Source organism: Pipistrellus hanaki, assembly GCF_964339955.1.
Source record: "Pipistrellus hanaki genome assembly, chromosome: 2".
NCBI classification, from domain to species: Eukaryota; Metazoa; Chordata; class Mammalia; order Chiroptera; family Vespertilionidae; genus Pipistrellus; species Pipistrellus hanaki.
This window is the reverse complement of record NC_140504.1, coordinates 71,191,702-71,206,910: the sequence shown is the minus strand read 5'-3', so window position 1 is coordinate 71,206,910 and position 15,209 is coordinate 71,191,702. Positions and strand designations below refer to the sequence as shown.

The 15,209-nt window shown below is 36.6% G+C and overlaps 1 protein-coding gene across 1 annotated transcript in view; it reads left to right on the top strand.

Annotated features, from left to right (window-relative positions):
- Window positions 1-14,541, top strand: part of ZPLD1 (zona pellucida like domain containing 1) — a gene marked incomplete at its 3' end in the record, with an annotated part of 63,862 nt that extends 49,321 nt beyond the window's left edge. The window contains exons 7-11 of the mRNA XM_084871789.1: window positions 296-376; window positions 6,615-6,786; window positions 8,008-8,116; window positions 13,934-13,963; window positions 14,366-14,541. Coding sequence (XP_084727915.1) covers window positions 296-376; window positions 6,615-6,786; window positions 8,008-8,116; window positions 13,934-13,963; window positions 14,366-14,541 — 568 coding nt within the window. The remainder of the gene's footprint in view (window positions 1-295; window positions 377-6,614; window positions 6,787-8,007; window positions 8,117-13,933; window positions 13,964-14,365) is intronic.
- Window positions 14,542-15,209: the final 668 nt, after the last annotated feature.

Sequence of the window (15,209 nt, the reverse complement as noted above, 5' to 3'; positions counted from 1 at the left end):
ACAAACTACCATTCTTCACAGTGAACTTAGGAGCGTCTATGCAGCTCACTTTTGGGTTTTGTTTTCTCAGGCTTTGACCCTTCAGTTGCCTTGTACACACAGCCATTTGATGTAGGATGGCAACTTATTACAGATTTTAAAACACCTTTGAGTTTAGGAGAATGTCTTAATCAATAAGAATCTTCTGCAAATAACTAACAAAAAACTATATTTCATGGGTTAAGACAGGTGTCAATATTTACTTGCCTTACCCAAAGGAGTTGTGACTCTAGATTTTGTTTGCCTCTTCCTGCAGATGGAATGTCTTAATGGATTATTGCTACACAACCCCATCAGGGAATCCAAATGATGATATTCGGTATGATCTCTTCCTTAGGTAGGTGTCTAAGTCCTGCATTGATAGCAAAAACTAAATTGTAGGTAATTGAATTGGAAAATACAAGCCATTGATATAAATTATAGGATACTTTTATATAATAGTTTTTAAATGTAAAGTTTTACATTTTGATCTTTTATTCCTTATAAAGCTGTAAATATAAAAGTTGAGACCAGTTTTCAGCAGGAAATGCTGATGAGGCTATTGTTGAATGAGAGTTGCAAGTAAGTTAGGTTCATCAAAGATGCTTTATTCACGTGTAGGATATATGGGAATATTTCACTGTCTTAGCAAAAGCATGGCTAGGCTATTATTGTCAATAAGAGAAAGGCAATGGGGGGGTACTATTTATTCACAGTTACACTTGACTCTTCGCAAATCAAAAGGAGAGTAAAGTTAAAGTAATGGTCTAGATAATTTAGACCCCAAAATGCTTTTTTCCATTTATCAGTATTTAATATGAAAGTATAAAATAGCCTCTTATTCATTTTTTTTTTATTAGAGCCAGTAACTTCAACTTCATTCCCCAATAGACAGTGATAGAGTGAATGTAATCTAAATTTGGGGAAAGGGGACATTGATCATAAAAACATTCAATCATCTCAGTTCCCTTTCAGCATTTTTATCTGATAGCAGAACAGACTTGAGAGTCAAGCAATGGCTTCTAATCATCCTTACAAAATGCACTTGGCTCAGATCACTGCTGTTTATTGACACACGATGAGAGTAATATGATGAGAAACCAAAAGAATCTATTTTAATGGCTAATCAAGGTGAAGATGATGTTCAGAGGTTATGGTCAAACTGATACTCATATTGTATTGCTGGAAGTGTTAATTTGGGCAATATTGTTGAGAAAGGTTATCAAAATCCTTAAAAGATTTCATGTTCTTTGACTTTATGTTTACAAATTGGAAAGCATATTCTAAAATATTGATAATTTTCTGGTCTATCAGTGCTATTTAAAATGGTAAACATGGGAACAAACTGGATGTTCAGCAATGAGGAAATGGCTAGGTGAATTACAGAGAACCAGTAAATTGAGAGCTCACCCAGGCACTGCAATCATGTAATTATTTGTAAAATAGAAAAAAAAAATGGTTGGTTGTATTTTGCTTTCTCCCTTTCCATCTTCTTGGTGTTTCTATATTTGAAATATATAGTTCTTAAAATTTAATTGTATTAAGTATAAAGTGAAAGAATCATATCTGATTATATGTACAGCTAACTTCATTTATGTTATATATGATAGAAAGGACTGTAAGGAAATACATAAAATGGTTCATGGAGATTACTAATGCATGATGAAATTGTGGATAATTTTGTTCTGAGATTTTTCTTTTTCCAAAATGTCTATAATAATCACAAATTGCCAATGTAGAACACAATTATCAGACTTCTATCTGGTATGATCCTGGCTTCAGTTTAGTTCTCAAACTTTTCAGTTTTCTTGTTGGAAACTATAGAAGAGTGTGATGAGTAACTAAGAGAGATCTCCAAAATGCCATTTTCAGTAAAACTAGGAGGAAAGAAAGCCCATAGAAAATCCAAAATATGATAGTGCTAATAAAAGCACTTAAGATTAAGAGAAAATGGCCGAAACCAGTTTGGCTCAGCAGTAGAGCGTCGGTCTGCGGACTGAAAGGTCCCAGGTTCGATTCTGGTCAAGGGCATGTAGGTTGGTTGCAGGCACATCCCCAGTAGGGGGTGTGCAAGAGGCAGCTGGTCGATGTTTCTCTCTTATCAACGTTTCTAGCTCTATCTCTTTACCTTCCTCTCTGTAAAAAATCAATAAAATAAAAAAAAATTAAAAAAAAAGATTAAGAGAAAATGGTGGAATATTCTCATGAATAAACTTGAGAAACAAAGGGAAGAGAAAACTCAGTTGCACATTTACATTATTAAAAAAAAAATTGCCTGTTATAGCCCATGAATTGGGGAAACCCTTGAGGAAGGTCATTAATATTCTACATTACCCTATGAGTCCCCAAGGTAAAAACAAAACAAACAAATAAACAAACAGGTCTGGGGATATCCAACTCTTTCATATATGAATTAGAGGCCCAGTGCATGAAATTCATGCATGGGGGCAGTCCCCTTTCCCTGATCCTGAGAATCAGGCCTAAACCTGCAGTAGGACATCCCTCTCACAATCTGGGACCACTGGCTCCTAACTGCTCACATGCTTGCATGCCTGGTCACCCCTTACTGCCTCCCCTGCTGGCCTGGTTGCCCCCAACTTCCCCTCCACCATCCTGGTCACTCATTTCCTCCCCTCCCTCAAGCCAGCCTGGTCACCCCACACAGCCACTGCTCAGTCATTTAGTTGGTTCTCACTAACCCCCTGCTGGCCTGGTTGCCCCATACAGCTTGCTTGTTTAGTCATTTGGTCATCCCTCACTAATACCCCTACCAACCTGGTTGCCCCAAGCAGTCTGTTCAATCATCCATTTGGTTATTTCAGTTGCAATGATTATATATATATATATATATATATATATATATATATATATATATATAAATAGATTAAGGCATTTCTGACAATGTTCCTATATACTACAAAAGAAATGCAAAACTGTCAGAAAAAAAAATTGTTAAGGATGAATTAAACTCATTAGGAAAAATATTTTCATGTGCTGGTTGGGTAGCTCAATTGGTTGGAATGCCATCCCATACACCAAAAGGTTGTGGGTTCGATCCCCAGTCCAATTGTGTAATGGAGGCAATCAACCAATGTTTCTCACATTGATATATCTCTCTTTCTCTTCCTCTCAACATATCCTGGGTGATGATTAAAATATTGTATAATAATAATAAATGTTGCCATGAAACACATAGATTTGTAATCAAATATTCTAACAATAATTTTGTTTTAAAATTTAAGAAGTAATTATATTTATGAAGATACAATCAAAAGAACTCAGGTCAGGAAGAACAGTAAAATTTAAGGTCATGAAACTGTGAAAAGAGAATTGGGAGAATTTTAGATGAAATTGAAAAAAAAATCTCTTCCAAATGGAGGACATAGTTAGAAGGTGTGCAAAGGAAAATAGTCACAGCAGACAGTATAGTGGGGACATGGAAAATAAAAATAAGAAATTCAATTAAGAAGAAGCAAATGTGAAGGAGACAACAAAAAGGTTAGAGTAGAAACGGTAGAAATAATAGATGGCAAAGGGAACTAAATTCATGTAAATATGCATAATTGGAATCCCCCAAAGAAACCAACATAATAGAATAAAACAAACATTTAAAAATGTAGCTCAAGAATACTCTCCTAAATTAAAGAAATTTGTACCAACATAATGAAAGGACATTGAATAATATTGAAGCTTTCACAAAATGGAAACTAGAGGAACATAGTCAGAAATATAATAAAAGTGAAGATTAATTACTCGCTCTCGGAAAACTTAGTTCTGGTGGCTGATAATTAAATAAGGATATAGAAGTTTAAGTGACATAATAAATAAACTATCAATATTTATTGATAGCTAGCAATTTAAAACAATATCAGGAAACAGAAAGTCACTACCACTTGGAACTTTAAAACTTTTAAATAACATTTGGATCAGAAATGGAATTATGAATCAACACTTTAGAAAATATAAGGAATAATTAAGTTATTTAAAAAAACATAAAATAGAGTACAAGGTACTCAAATCAAGAAATAAGTGATAAAGTACAACTTCATAAAAACAATAATAAAAAACATGGAAATGAAGGTATAGCCCTACTAGATATTATCTACTTTAATAAAAGAGAAACATGCAAATTGACCATCCCTCTGCTATGTCCACCAGCCAATCAGGAGTGAGTATGCAAATTAACCCAACAAAGATGGCAGCAGCCATGGAGTTGGAGTGAGCAGGAGGCTTGGGTGGCCCATGGTGATGAAGGAAGTCAAGCTTCCCATCTGCCCTGGCCTCCACTCAAGGAGGGGCTGGGGAAACAGCCATCAGCCCCTCACCCAGGCTGGCCAGGCACCTCAGCAGGGACCCCCCACCCTGAAGGGGGTATGGCCAACCTGCAAACCACCACAGACCCCTTGCCCAGGCTGTCCCATTCCCCAAGGGAACCCCCACCTTGATCTGGGGTATCCTTCAAGGCAAACCAGCCAGCCCCGGCCCTTGTACCAGGCATCTATCTATACTAGTGAAAAGATAATATGCTAATTAGACTGGGAGACCTTCTGGATGTTCTTCCTGACAAAGCCATGGTGGTGAGACCGAGGTAGAGGCAGTTAGAGGCCAAGAGGGGAGGGCAGTTGTGGGTGATCAGGCTGGTGGGGAGGCCATTAGGGGTGATCAGGTTGGTGAGGGAGGAAGGTTGGGGGTGAGCAGACCAGCAGGGGAAGAGTTGGGGGGAGCAGGCCAGTGGGGAGGGCAGATTGGGGTGAGCAGGCCAGCAGGGAGGGATAGTTGGGGGTGATCAGGCTGTCAGGGGGGGCATTTGGGGGCGAGCAGGCTAGCAGGCAGAGTGGTTAAGGGCAATCAGGCGGGCAGGCAGATGAATGGTTAGGAGCCAGCAGACCCAGATTGCGAGAAGGATGTCTGACTGCCAGTTTAGGCCCAATCTCTGTAAACCGACAGTAGGACATCCTTTGAGGGGTCCCAGATTGGAGAGGGTGCAGGCCAGGCTGAGGGACACCACCCCCCCCCCCCCCATGTGCAGAAATTCCATGCACCAGGCCACTAGTAGTTAATAAAAACTCTAAAAATATGAATTAAATGTGATACTATGTAAGACTAGACACATAAGCTGAGAAATAGATCCAAAATGTGGGAATTTGCTATATGGTAGGCTGTGATATCACAAAGCAGTGGGTTAAACAGAGGTTTTTAAAATAGTGCTGGATAATGGATAACCATGAGAAAATATAGTACTGGATCTATTGTATACTTCACTCAATACACCATAATAAACTTTACACAGATTATTAACTTAAGTATAAAAACTACACCTTTAAAAGTGGTTGAAAAATATATTGACATAAGAAATATTTTAAAACTTCGGAATATGGAAATTCTGTCTTCAACCCAAATATGAGACACCATAAAAGAAAATATTGAAAATATAACAAAAATAAAAGTGTGTATGTGTGCACACATGCAGACACACACACACACATACTCAAACTGTGAGGAATGTCCAAAACCAAACAACAAATTAAAACAATATGCAACTTATAAAAGAAGCAAGGATGCCCTCTTCCTAACACATAAAGAACTTGTAGAAATCAGAATGGAAAGGCCAAAAATAGAAATGTGGGCAAAGGACATAAGCAGTTTTCAGATTAAGAAACACAAAGTGGCTCTAAGGCATACAAAAAATGTAAATAATAATCATATGGTAGTAGTTTATTTTTCCTATCAAATAGGGGACAATCCAAACATTTTTTTTCCATAGGCATTGTTCCTGTAGCTCTGGGGGAAAATGGGGATTTTTTTTCTTTTCATATATTACTGAGGAAGTACAAAAATGTAACAATATTTATAGAGGGCAATGTAGCAAACTCTATCAATTAATCTCACAGATATATTGCATAAATACCCTGCACATGTTCAAAATGCTGCATTATAAAGGCAACCTATTATTTACTCTGTTTGTAAAAAAGCAAAATATTCAAGGATACACAATTAGGTAACTAAATAAACTCTGTCAAGTGGAATACTATACAGCTGTGGATAAAGAATGAGGAGGCTCACTAAGTATTGATATGGAAAGATCTTTTATGGTACATTGCTAAGTAAAAAAAAAAAAAAAAAAAAAAGCAAGGTCCAAACATATAGATTGTGCTACAGCTTGTGCAAGAAGGAAGGAACAATAAGAATATGTTGCTTGTGCTTCTTTTTGTACATTCCTTGGAGAACACAGGCAAGTGGGATCACCTCTGGCAGGTTTATATGTGGATGTGACTGTGTGATTAGTATGGACAGGGTCAAAGATGGGAGGATATATATATATATAATATTTTTTATTGTTACCATGTGAAATTGCCTCTAAAAATTGACAGTAATATCATAATCAGGAACTGATCTATTTATGTTCTATGATCACAGTCATTCTTATCACCTCTGTTGAGCTAGCTTATTCTCTTATTAAGTGTCTCTAGCATGGCATGATTTTGTTAGCTCTTAATGTAGTGGGGTACTTTTTAAGACTGCAGAGATTTATTTACAAGTCCCAATGGGCTGGTAATTTCCAATAACATCCTGTTTTCACATCCCCAAAAATGCAGCTGCGACAAAGATCCGCAGACCACGGTCATTGAAAACGGCAGAAGCCAGCAGGGCCGGTTCTCCTTTGAAGTGTTCCGATTTGTGAAGCACAAGAATCAGAAAATGTCCACCGTCTTCCTGCACTGCGTGACCAAGCTCTGCAGAGCTGATGACTGCCCCTTCCTTATGCCCGTATGTTTCTGAGCAACTTTAGTCTAAACTGTCAAATTGATTTAAGCTTACTAATTTCTATAGTGAGAGTGGATGTGCATCAGGTCAAACTGTTTGCAGTAGGATTTATTCATTCATCCAGTCGAGATCTATTGAACGCCGACTTTGTGCCTAGCATTGTACTGGGAATACAGAGATGCATGCATGAATTCTGAACTCAGTAAGCTCATCCTTTAGTAGCAGAAATAGTCATGAAATGAAACAAGAGAAAAATGTTATGGCACAAGGCAGACAGAGATATGGGCTGTAGTAAGAGGCAGCGCCCATCATTGTGAGGGAGACGAAGGAGAAGATATTAGGAGGGTTGGTGGAAGAGATGAACCTTGAGCTGTGCCAGAAGATGGATGGACCCAAAAGGAAAAAATAAACCAAGACTGCAAAAGACACTTCATGCCAAAGAACGGTCAAAGTGACAGACACTGAAACAGAGTAGCCAGGGAACCTCCAGTAAGGCTGTGGAGCAGAGGGGAAGGTGAAGGAAAACCTGGGGAGGGGGCAGAACTGGCACTAGAAAGGGAGATTGCCCAGATGGCCTAGGAATCCATCTTTAAAATTAAAAATTAAAAGCTGTAAAAGTTGAGACTCTGAAGAGCTGAAAGCCATCACATAAACTATACACCCATTTACTATTGAATAAAAAAATATTGCCATTGTTGACAGACCTTCTAGGGCCATGTCAATATTAATCTGAGAAAAATACAGGCACATTTTATAAACATGAAATGACTTTAGTATGTTTATATTTATGTTCAAATTCATGGTTTTCTTTATTGTTATAGACTAGCTTAGTTCTAACTAGCTATATCAGATGGGGTTAAATGGAGAGTCCACATTACCTTGGCTCTGTGCTGACCAACATTTCAGGAAAGATTTATTAAAGGCTTGAGAGAAATAAAAGAGGGGAAGTTTGATAAACACAGCTCTTTTTTTTTTCAGGAGAGCCACTGGGCTGTGTAAATTAATGAGGCAATGCACCACTATAACGGGAGGAAATAAGAAATGTGGCCCAAGCCAGGATAAGAAACACTGTAGCAGTTATATGTAAAGTAAATAAATGCACAGAAGTAAATGAATAAAATTAAACATGTGGTATCTCTTCCAAAAGAATCTGCTTTCCCAATGGCCATAAAGAAACCATTTTGTGCCAGTGTGGAGTTTCATTTGTTTTCATTAACTCCTCAGAGTTGCAGCCACAGAGAGAGGAGGGACGCAAGGAGGAGGACCACGTGGAGCCCCCAGAGCACTTCTGGAAATGCCATCCTCTCTGCAGGACCCATCATCACCCGGAGTGGTAAGAGCGCCCCTCCTTTTGTGTGTAGTAATAGTCAGTCCAAAATGGCTTGTTAGTTGGCTTCTAAGGAGAACACAAAGTGGTTCCTAAAGAGCGCTAATTAACTGTAAGACAAGATAAACTGCTAAACAACTTTAATTTCACAGTAGTTTCCTGTTTACTCAGCTTATACAAAGGGCAATATTGTCTTTATCACATTTCCCTTTACGGAGAGGAGAGAGAAAGGAGAGAGAGAGAGAGAGAGAGAGAGAGAGAGAGAGAGAGAGAGAGAGAGAGAGAGAGAGAGTAAGTATACTATCCTGGACAGTTTCACTTGCCCTTCCCAATTCACTCCACTTTTCCAACCCTGCCCTCTGCCCCTGATAGACCTGAGTGAACTTGGTCTATAGGCAGCCTTGCCATCCAGTTTTTGGTTGGGCTTGGCCAATAGGTGGCGCTGTCAGAGAATGGGAGTGAAGTCCACCCAGCTCCTGCCAGACAATGCTCTCCACAGAGCTGGTCTCAGAGCTGGTCCCTCCCCTTCACCCATTGCTGGATTAACTTTACTTTCTCTTCTGAATTCCCTATATTTTTATTAATTGTCCTATTAAATTCTCCTTAAATTGCCCAGTTTGCATACCTTTTTTTTTCTTTCTAAGGATTCTGAATATTACATAACCCTGTCTAATGTACTCTTCCATACTCATGAATCTATGTACACAAGTGTTCATACACATATATTCTCATATATGCAAAATACAATATTTGTGTATGTATATGCTCTCTCTCTCTCTCAAGTGATATTGCTTTATATCAGCATGAAACCAGAGACATCCAGGATAAAACAGACATGCAGTGTAAACAAAACAAATTAAATTTTAATTTAAAAAAACAAACACCAAAAAACTAGATAGTTCCATCTTTTGCCCTAACAAGATTTGTGATTTGGGATTGAATTTTATCTCAGTTCTGTGGGCAGCTGTTTCTCCATTGTTTTAAATAAAGGTTTTGAAAAATACCCTTAAAAATTATTTCAAATCTATAAGTTCTAAATTTGTCTTAAAAAGCAGAATTCTGACTTGGGTTATATTTTAATATTTTTTATCTATTTTATATTAGCCATAAGTCTAATGTTGTATTTCAATTAGATTATCTTTACCTTTTCTTCCATCCCACAGTGAAAAATGTTTTAACTGAAGTAGGTGATTAAGCAAAAAGTGGTTTGGGCCTGAAAAATCTAGACAATTGTTTTATAGACTCCCCTATGTTTGTATCAACATAGCATAAAACAACAACAACAACAACAACAACAAAAAACACCTAATAGACCTTTTAAATAATACAGACATTTATTAAATATAAAATTTCAAACTTAGTCCATACTCCTGAGGGTTTGGTATGTGTTTTGAATGGTTTGAAAATAACTAGTTAGTGGCTTATAAAAGGCCCAAATCTTATCTCGAATTAGCTGTCTGAAATAGCTTCTAGAATCACACTACATGGAAACTCAGCTCTTGTTGCCAATGATTAGGAATGCTTTGGGGTTGGTACAATAAAAATGTTTTTATTTCTATAGAGTGTGATTAGTGTCAGTTTGCTCTGAGGAAAGAACCTTGAAAGGTGAATAGATGGCTTGAAAGGTGAATAGATGGCTTTTCTTCTTGTTAACGTCCTTGTCTTCGTTTTTACTGGAACCAAATTTAATTAATTTGTTCTGTAATTTAAATATTACACATTTCAAATAATTAGCTAGAGTAAGATAATTTTTAAAAACATCAACAAGTAGAAGTTTCTAAATAGTTAACCAGCGATTCAGGTTTGTAAGCTTCACCTACATCATATCTATCAATAGTCATCCAAAATATCTATGTTAAAAACTTAACGAACTAATTAATGTCTTTAATCACAACACCTCTAATGTCATGCGGGATTTCTACCTTTCTAAGTTCAACTTGCTTTTACCTCATGGGTGATATTTATTCCCAGCACACTGAAGTTGTCTCTTAGTCACCTCGGGCTCTCCACTGGCAAAGCTCCCAAAGGACTATGTTCAAACATTACAGATCCCCTTCCTTCCTCTCTGACTCTCTGTGAATTTATTTTTTAAATAATTTAGATAAATAGCAATAGGACATTTCTCAATTTTTGGTGCTCATGATGGTCTCCTAAAAAATGTATTTAGTTACTAAATAATATTTTAAATTCCATGTAAACACAGAATTTAGGAAATCAAGCTGTATCCATCCACAGGCAAATCCAATATAAACTTAATGTCCTGCTTAATGACCAAAGCAACCTTCTTTCCTTAGTTTCACTCTATTTTTACCGTAAGTCAGCTAGAATTCATCTCTCCAGATCCTGTGGCCAATTTTATAGAGAGAAGTCCAATTTCAGGCTTGATTTGCTCTGGTCAAACCTCTCTGATACTTGGAAGTTTTGCTCTTTTTTACTCATTGAACTACTCCTTTCCTCTAGACATTTGGCTTAGGTCAAGTTTAATAAGATGTTAAACCTTAGAACTTTTGTTTTGTTTTGTGTTTTAATGAGATCAAATCCATTCTGGTTATTTTTATCCAACATTGTTATATAATTTTGTTAGTTGATTTAGGAAAATATTTACATCCTCAAAATTCGAATATCTATAAAAGTTCTGAAGTGTTATTCTTTTAAGCTCCCAAATATTAAAACTATTTGATAGGAAAATGCTTATCATGTGGTACAATTCTGGAAATTTAAAGGTATTATCACTGAAAAACAATAGTAATAAATACTCTGTTTACATAAATTCCAAGGGAGAAGTCCAAGACAAACTCTTGTTCAACTAGTATCATTGAGTATTTTTGGTAACTAATAATTCACCCAAGTGAATTTATTTAGCCCCTATAAGGGATAGGCACTCTGGTTGAAATGTGGAATATAATATAAAACAGGCCACAGTCTGCTCTCAGTAATCTCAGAATTCAAAGGTAGAGATAGACTATGAACAAACATAACAGGGTGGAAAGTAAAAAGTTTGAAGGCTCTGAATTTGATATATGTGGTTCCTTTTACCATATAGGTAACTGAAAAAAAAATTTTAATAGCTTGTGCCTGGTTGGTATAGCTCAGTGGACTGAGCATCATCCCATGGACCAAGAGGTCCCAGATTCAATTCCCAGTGAGGGCACATGCCTAGGTTGCAGACTAGATTCCCAGTGGAGGGTGTGTAGCAGGCAGCTGATTGATGTGCCTCTTTCATGGATGTTTCTGTCTCTCTCCTTTTCTCTTCCTCTCTGAAATCAATAAAATATATATTAAAAAATAGCTTGTGTTAAGAAAGAAAACTCTTCATTTTGAATATATCTTTTTACTAATGTTCTTCCCCCCCCCCCATTTATTTCAACTACTTATATGAAAGAAAAGCAGACAATGATAAGTTATCTGCTATTTTCTGGCTTTGGAACAGCTGTGACCACTTTTCTCCTATTGGTCCTCAGCTAACATTGTGTTTTTGAAGAACTCATCAAGTTTAGTATTCTAATCTGATCTAATTCCAAAGGTCTATTTTGGCAGATATGTCTGTTAAGAACAAGAGGACATGAAAAACAAACAAACAAACAAAAAACAGGAGTGTGGCCCTAGCCTGTTTGGCTCAGTGGATAGAGCATCGGCCCAGAGACTAAAGGGTGGTCCATGCATGTGGGGGAGGCAACTAATTGATGTGTTTCTCTTACATCATGTTTTTCTCTCTGTGTCTCTCCTCCTTTCTTCCACTCTCTCTAACAATCAATTAAAAAATATCCTTGAGTGAGGATTAACAAAAATATAGAAACATAATATAAAAAATACACAGAAGTGTGTGGTGACAAACATTTTCTGGAAAATGTCTACCTCCCCTTTCTGGGCTCAATGGGGCTTTGATTTCTTTTCTGTTTTTTTTTAAATTACAATGATACTAATATTGCTGGGCATCAGAAACAGCAGCCAGATTAAATTATTTTCTCTACACTTATCCAATATCAAATACAATTCCATACAATATTCTAGCATCACATGCTTTGATTTCAGCCATCTGCCAAACGTAGGATGCTTCCGGTTTCAAGTCCTTGAACCTGGAGCTGGTATGACCCATGTGGCCTTGTGTCCCCATAGCCAAGCCTGGGTGACACCTGGGATATTGTTCTTACATAAATGTTGGAGATAATGTGGGAGAGGAGGAGATATTCTGACTTTTCTTATTAACCTAAGGGTGCAGAAAATATTTGGGGTACTTTTGCCTAATTTGGGTCATATAGGAGAAAGGAGCTTTCTGTTTTCTTTAACAGAAACATGTTTTAGAGCCAATGAGTTTGATTTCTAAACAAAGAATAACTGTTAGAAAAAATGTTAGAGTGTTATACAATATATTCTTCTTCATGTTCGTGGGAGGCAGTTTATCTTCAGAAAAGAGTCATGTGGACCTTTTGGATGAATTAATCACAGTTCCTTCATCCCATCTCTTTCCACGAAAAGAAAGTGTCTATAAAATGGTGTTGCTTGGAGGTTAGGATTTTCCTAAGGGTGCCTTATAAGGAAAATTGGAGCTGTTTTTCTTTTTGTCCTGTAGCAATGCACCGCACCATTCTAAAGATTCCTGAGAATGTGTGCTCTATTAATTTTGGGCATTGCTATTCAGGGATCAAACAGAGGAACCATCATTTCTGCCAAGACTCACATGTCTAAAAAGAAATGGCATCAGATGTTTTATAAATATCTCACCGAGTTCTCCCATCAATGATTTCAAATACTGAGCTTAGAGTTTTGTAGTTTGAGATATTCATCTCTGACTAAAAATATTTTTTCATACTTGGCTAGTTTATATTATTTTAGAAACAGGAGGCTGAAACTGAGCTTTTACTTAAACACATGTTTACTTTATCAAAGAGGCTGTGACAGATGGAAGTTTCTTCATCTGTAAAGTGGGGGTAGCAGTCATATCTAATCCATATGGCTATTATGAGGATTAAATGTGATAACATACAAAACAGCACTTTATAAACTGTATGGCACTACTTGCACATTAATTGTCATAATATTTACACTCCAAAATCTGTCAACTGCACTCATTTTATGGTTCAAATAACAAACAGTCACAGATGCACACACAACCACATATTTAAATACAAATACAAAGTTCACTCATTGTACAAGCTTGCGGGTTAATTGCTATATGATTACTAAACAGGTAACAAAAATTGTGAACCCAAGTGAATGTGTTCATTGCATCTATTATTATGTTTGCCAGGAAAAACTGAAACATCAACAGCTTCCCAGATGCAAATTAACCTACAACTCAAGCTTAGACTTCATGTTTCCCTTCCAGTTAATTATTAAGTGTGAATTTATCTTCTTGGAATGTAAAATGATGCTTTTGCTGATTTCGATGGGCAAATTGGCAACACTTAAAATAGAGCAGCACTAAATAATGAATATTTCTCTATAACAGAATAACAAATGGCAGGCTATAGGGCTATAAAAAATGTAATAACTGTTAACAATTACTGCCCCCACTAACATGACTAAAGAGATAATGATGAAACAAAGCTGGCAGAAAAGAATACAGAACAGTATATTTTGCAATTATATTGTGGCAGAGTATGGGCTTGGGGAACAGATAGATGATGAAATTTTTCACATGTGGGATGGAAAATTGGAAAGCAGAATGGTTTAGGAGAATTTTTATTATTGATTGCCTTCCCCATGGAGCTTGTGGGTGAAGGTGAAGAGACATGTTGGTAAAAAGTAATTATAGAATTGTAATAAACAGAGATAAATATTTGGAGACCCAATATTGCTATTCTTTTTTTTCCCCCCTTCCAGATGAGACTCCAACCAACAACTCACAGCTTGGTAAGATAATTAACATATACTGAAACTGAAATTATTTTTTAAATTTTAAAGTTTTTTTGATGATCAGTTGCAAATTCATAATCAACTAAATATATTACAAGTTTATTACATTTTAAGTAACAATTCACTGAGGATTTCTGAATTTATATGTAACCTGTTGATCAGGTTTTGCTGAATTTTATAGATGACTATTATTTTTTGATACTCTGAGGCTACCAAGCTTCGAAACAATATAAACCCTTGGTTATTTAATTTTAAAATAGTCACATAGGTTGTTGCTTGATCTAGTGTCATGCTGTTATTCTATAAGATACTGATGGCAGATGCTTGCATATATGCAGGGATAAGGTAATGTGAATCTAACATTGGGCTTTTCCACTGTGTTTGTCTTATTACTTACAGGTTCTCCAAATCAACCACCATTCCAGCTGAATGCCGTCACCAGCGCACTGATATCAGGAATGGTCATTCTGGGCGTCATGAGCTTTTCGCTACTCCTGTGCTCACTGGCCCTTCTGCACAAGAAGGCACCCAACAGTTTGGTGTTGAATGGCATAAGGAACCCAGTCTTTGACTGACTGCAACAGGTTCTGGCTCTGGAGAGAAGGCTCACTGTGTGACCGCAGTCTGTGCTCCATCTGAATTGAATATGAGCCAGCACTTCGTATTTGTAGGTTTGGTAGATTTCACAGTGTAGCTCTTCAGCGTGATGCTAGTGAAAGAATTTTGATAATATTGCTGTTGTCTCTTATGGATGTGGTCAGCCATATTTGTATGGCACCAATGATTTATACTGACAATAAGCAAATAACATTCAGGATTTATATCTTACAAGATAAGTCATATTTTATTTTATTTCAATTTTCTTTTGATTATTGGTTATAGAGATAAAAGATAGAAATAGAAAAAAATGAATTTTTTACATTTTGCCTAATAAGCATTAAAACCCAATTTGCTGGCATTTAGATTTGCAGTCCTGAAATGAAAGTTGTTTTTGTTTTATTCTAGATGATTTCACTTGGGAATATACTTTCATTGAATTGGCCAATTTAGACATCTGAGATTTAACTACTCATTCTATGACCTCCTGTTTTTTTGGATTTCTCAAATCAACATTAATTTTCTAGAAAAACTTTTGGGAAATGTATCTTTTTTTTAAAAAAGTATTGAATTTATTGGGGTGACATTAATAAAATTAAATAGGTTTCAGGTCTACATTATCTGTATATTGTGTTGTGTGTTCACC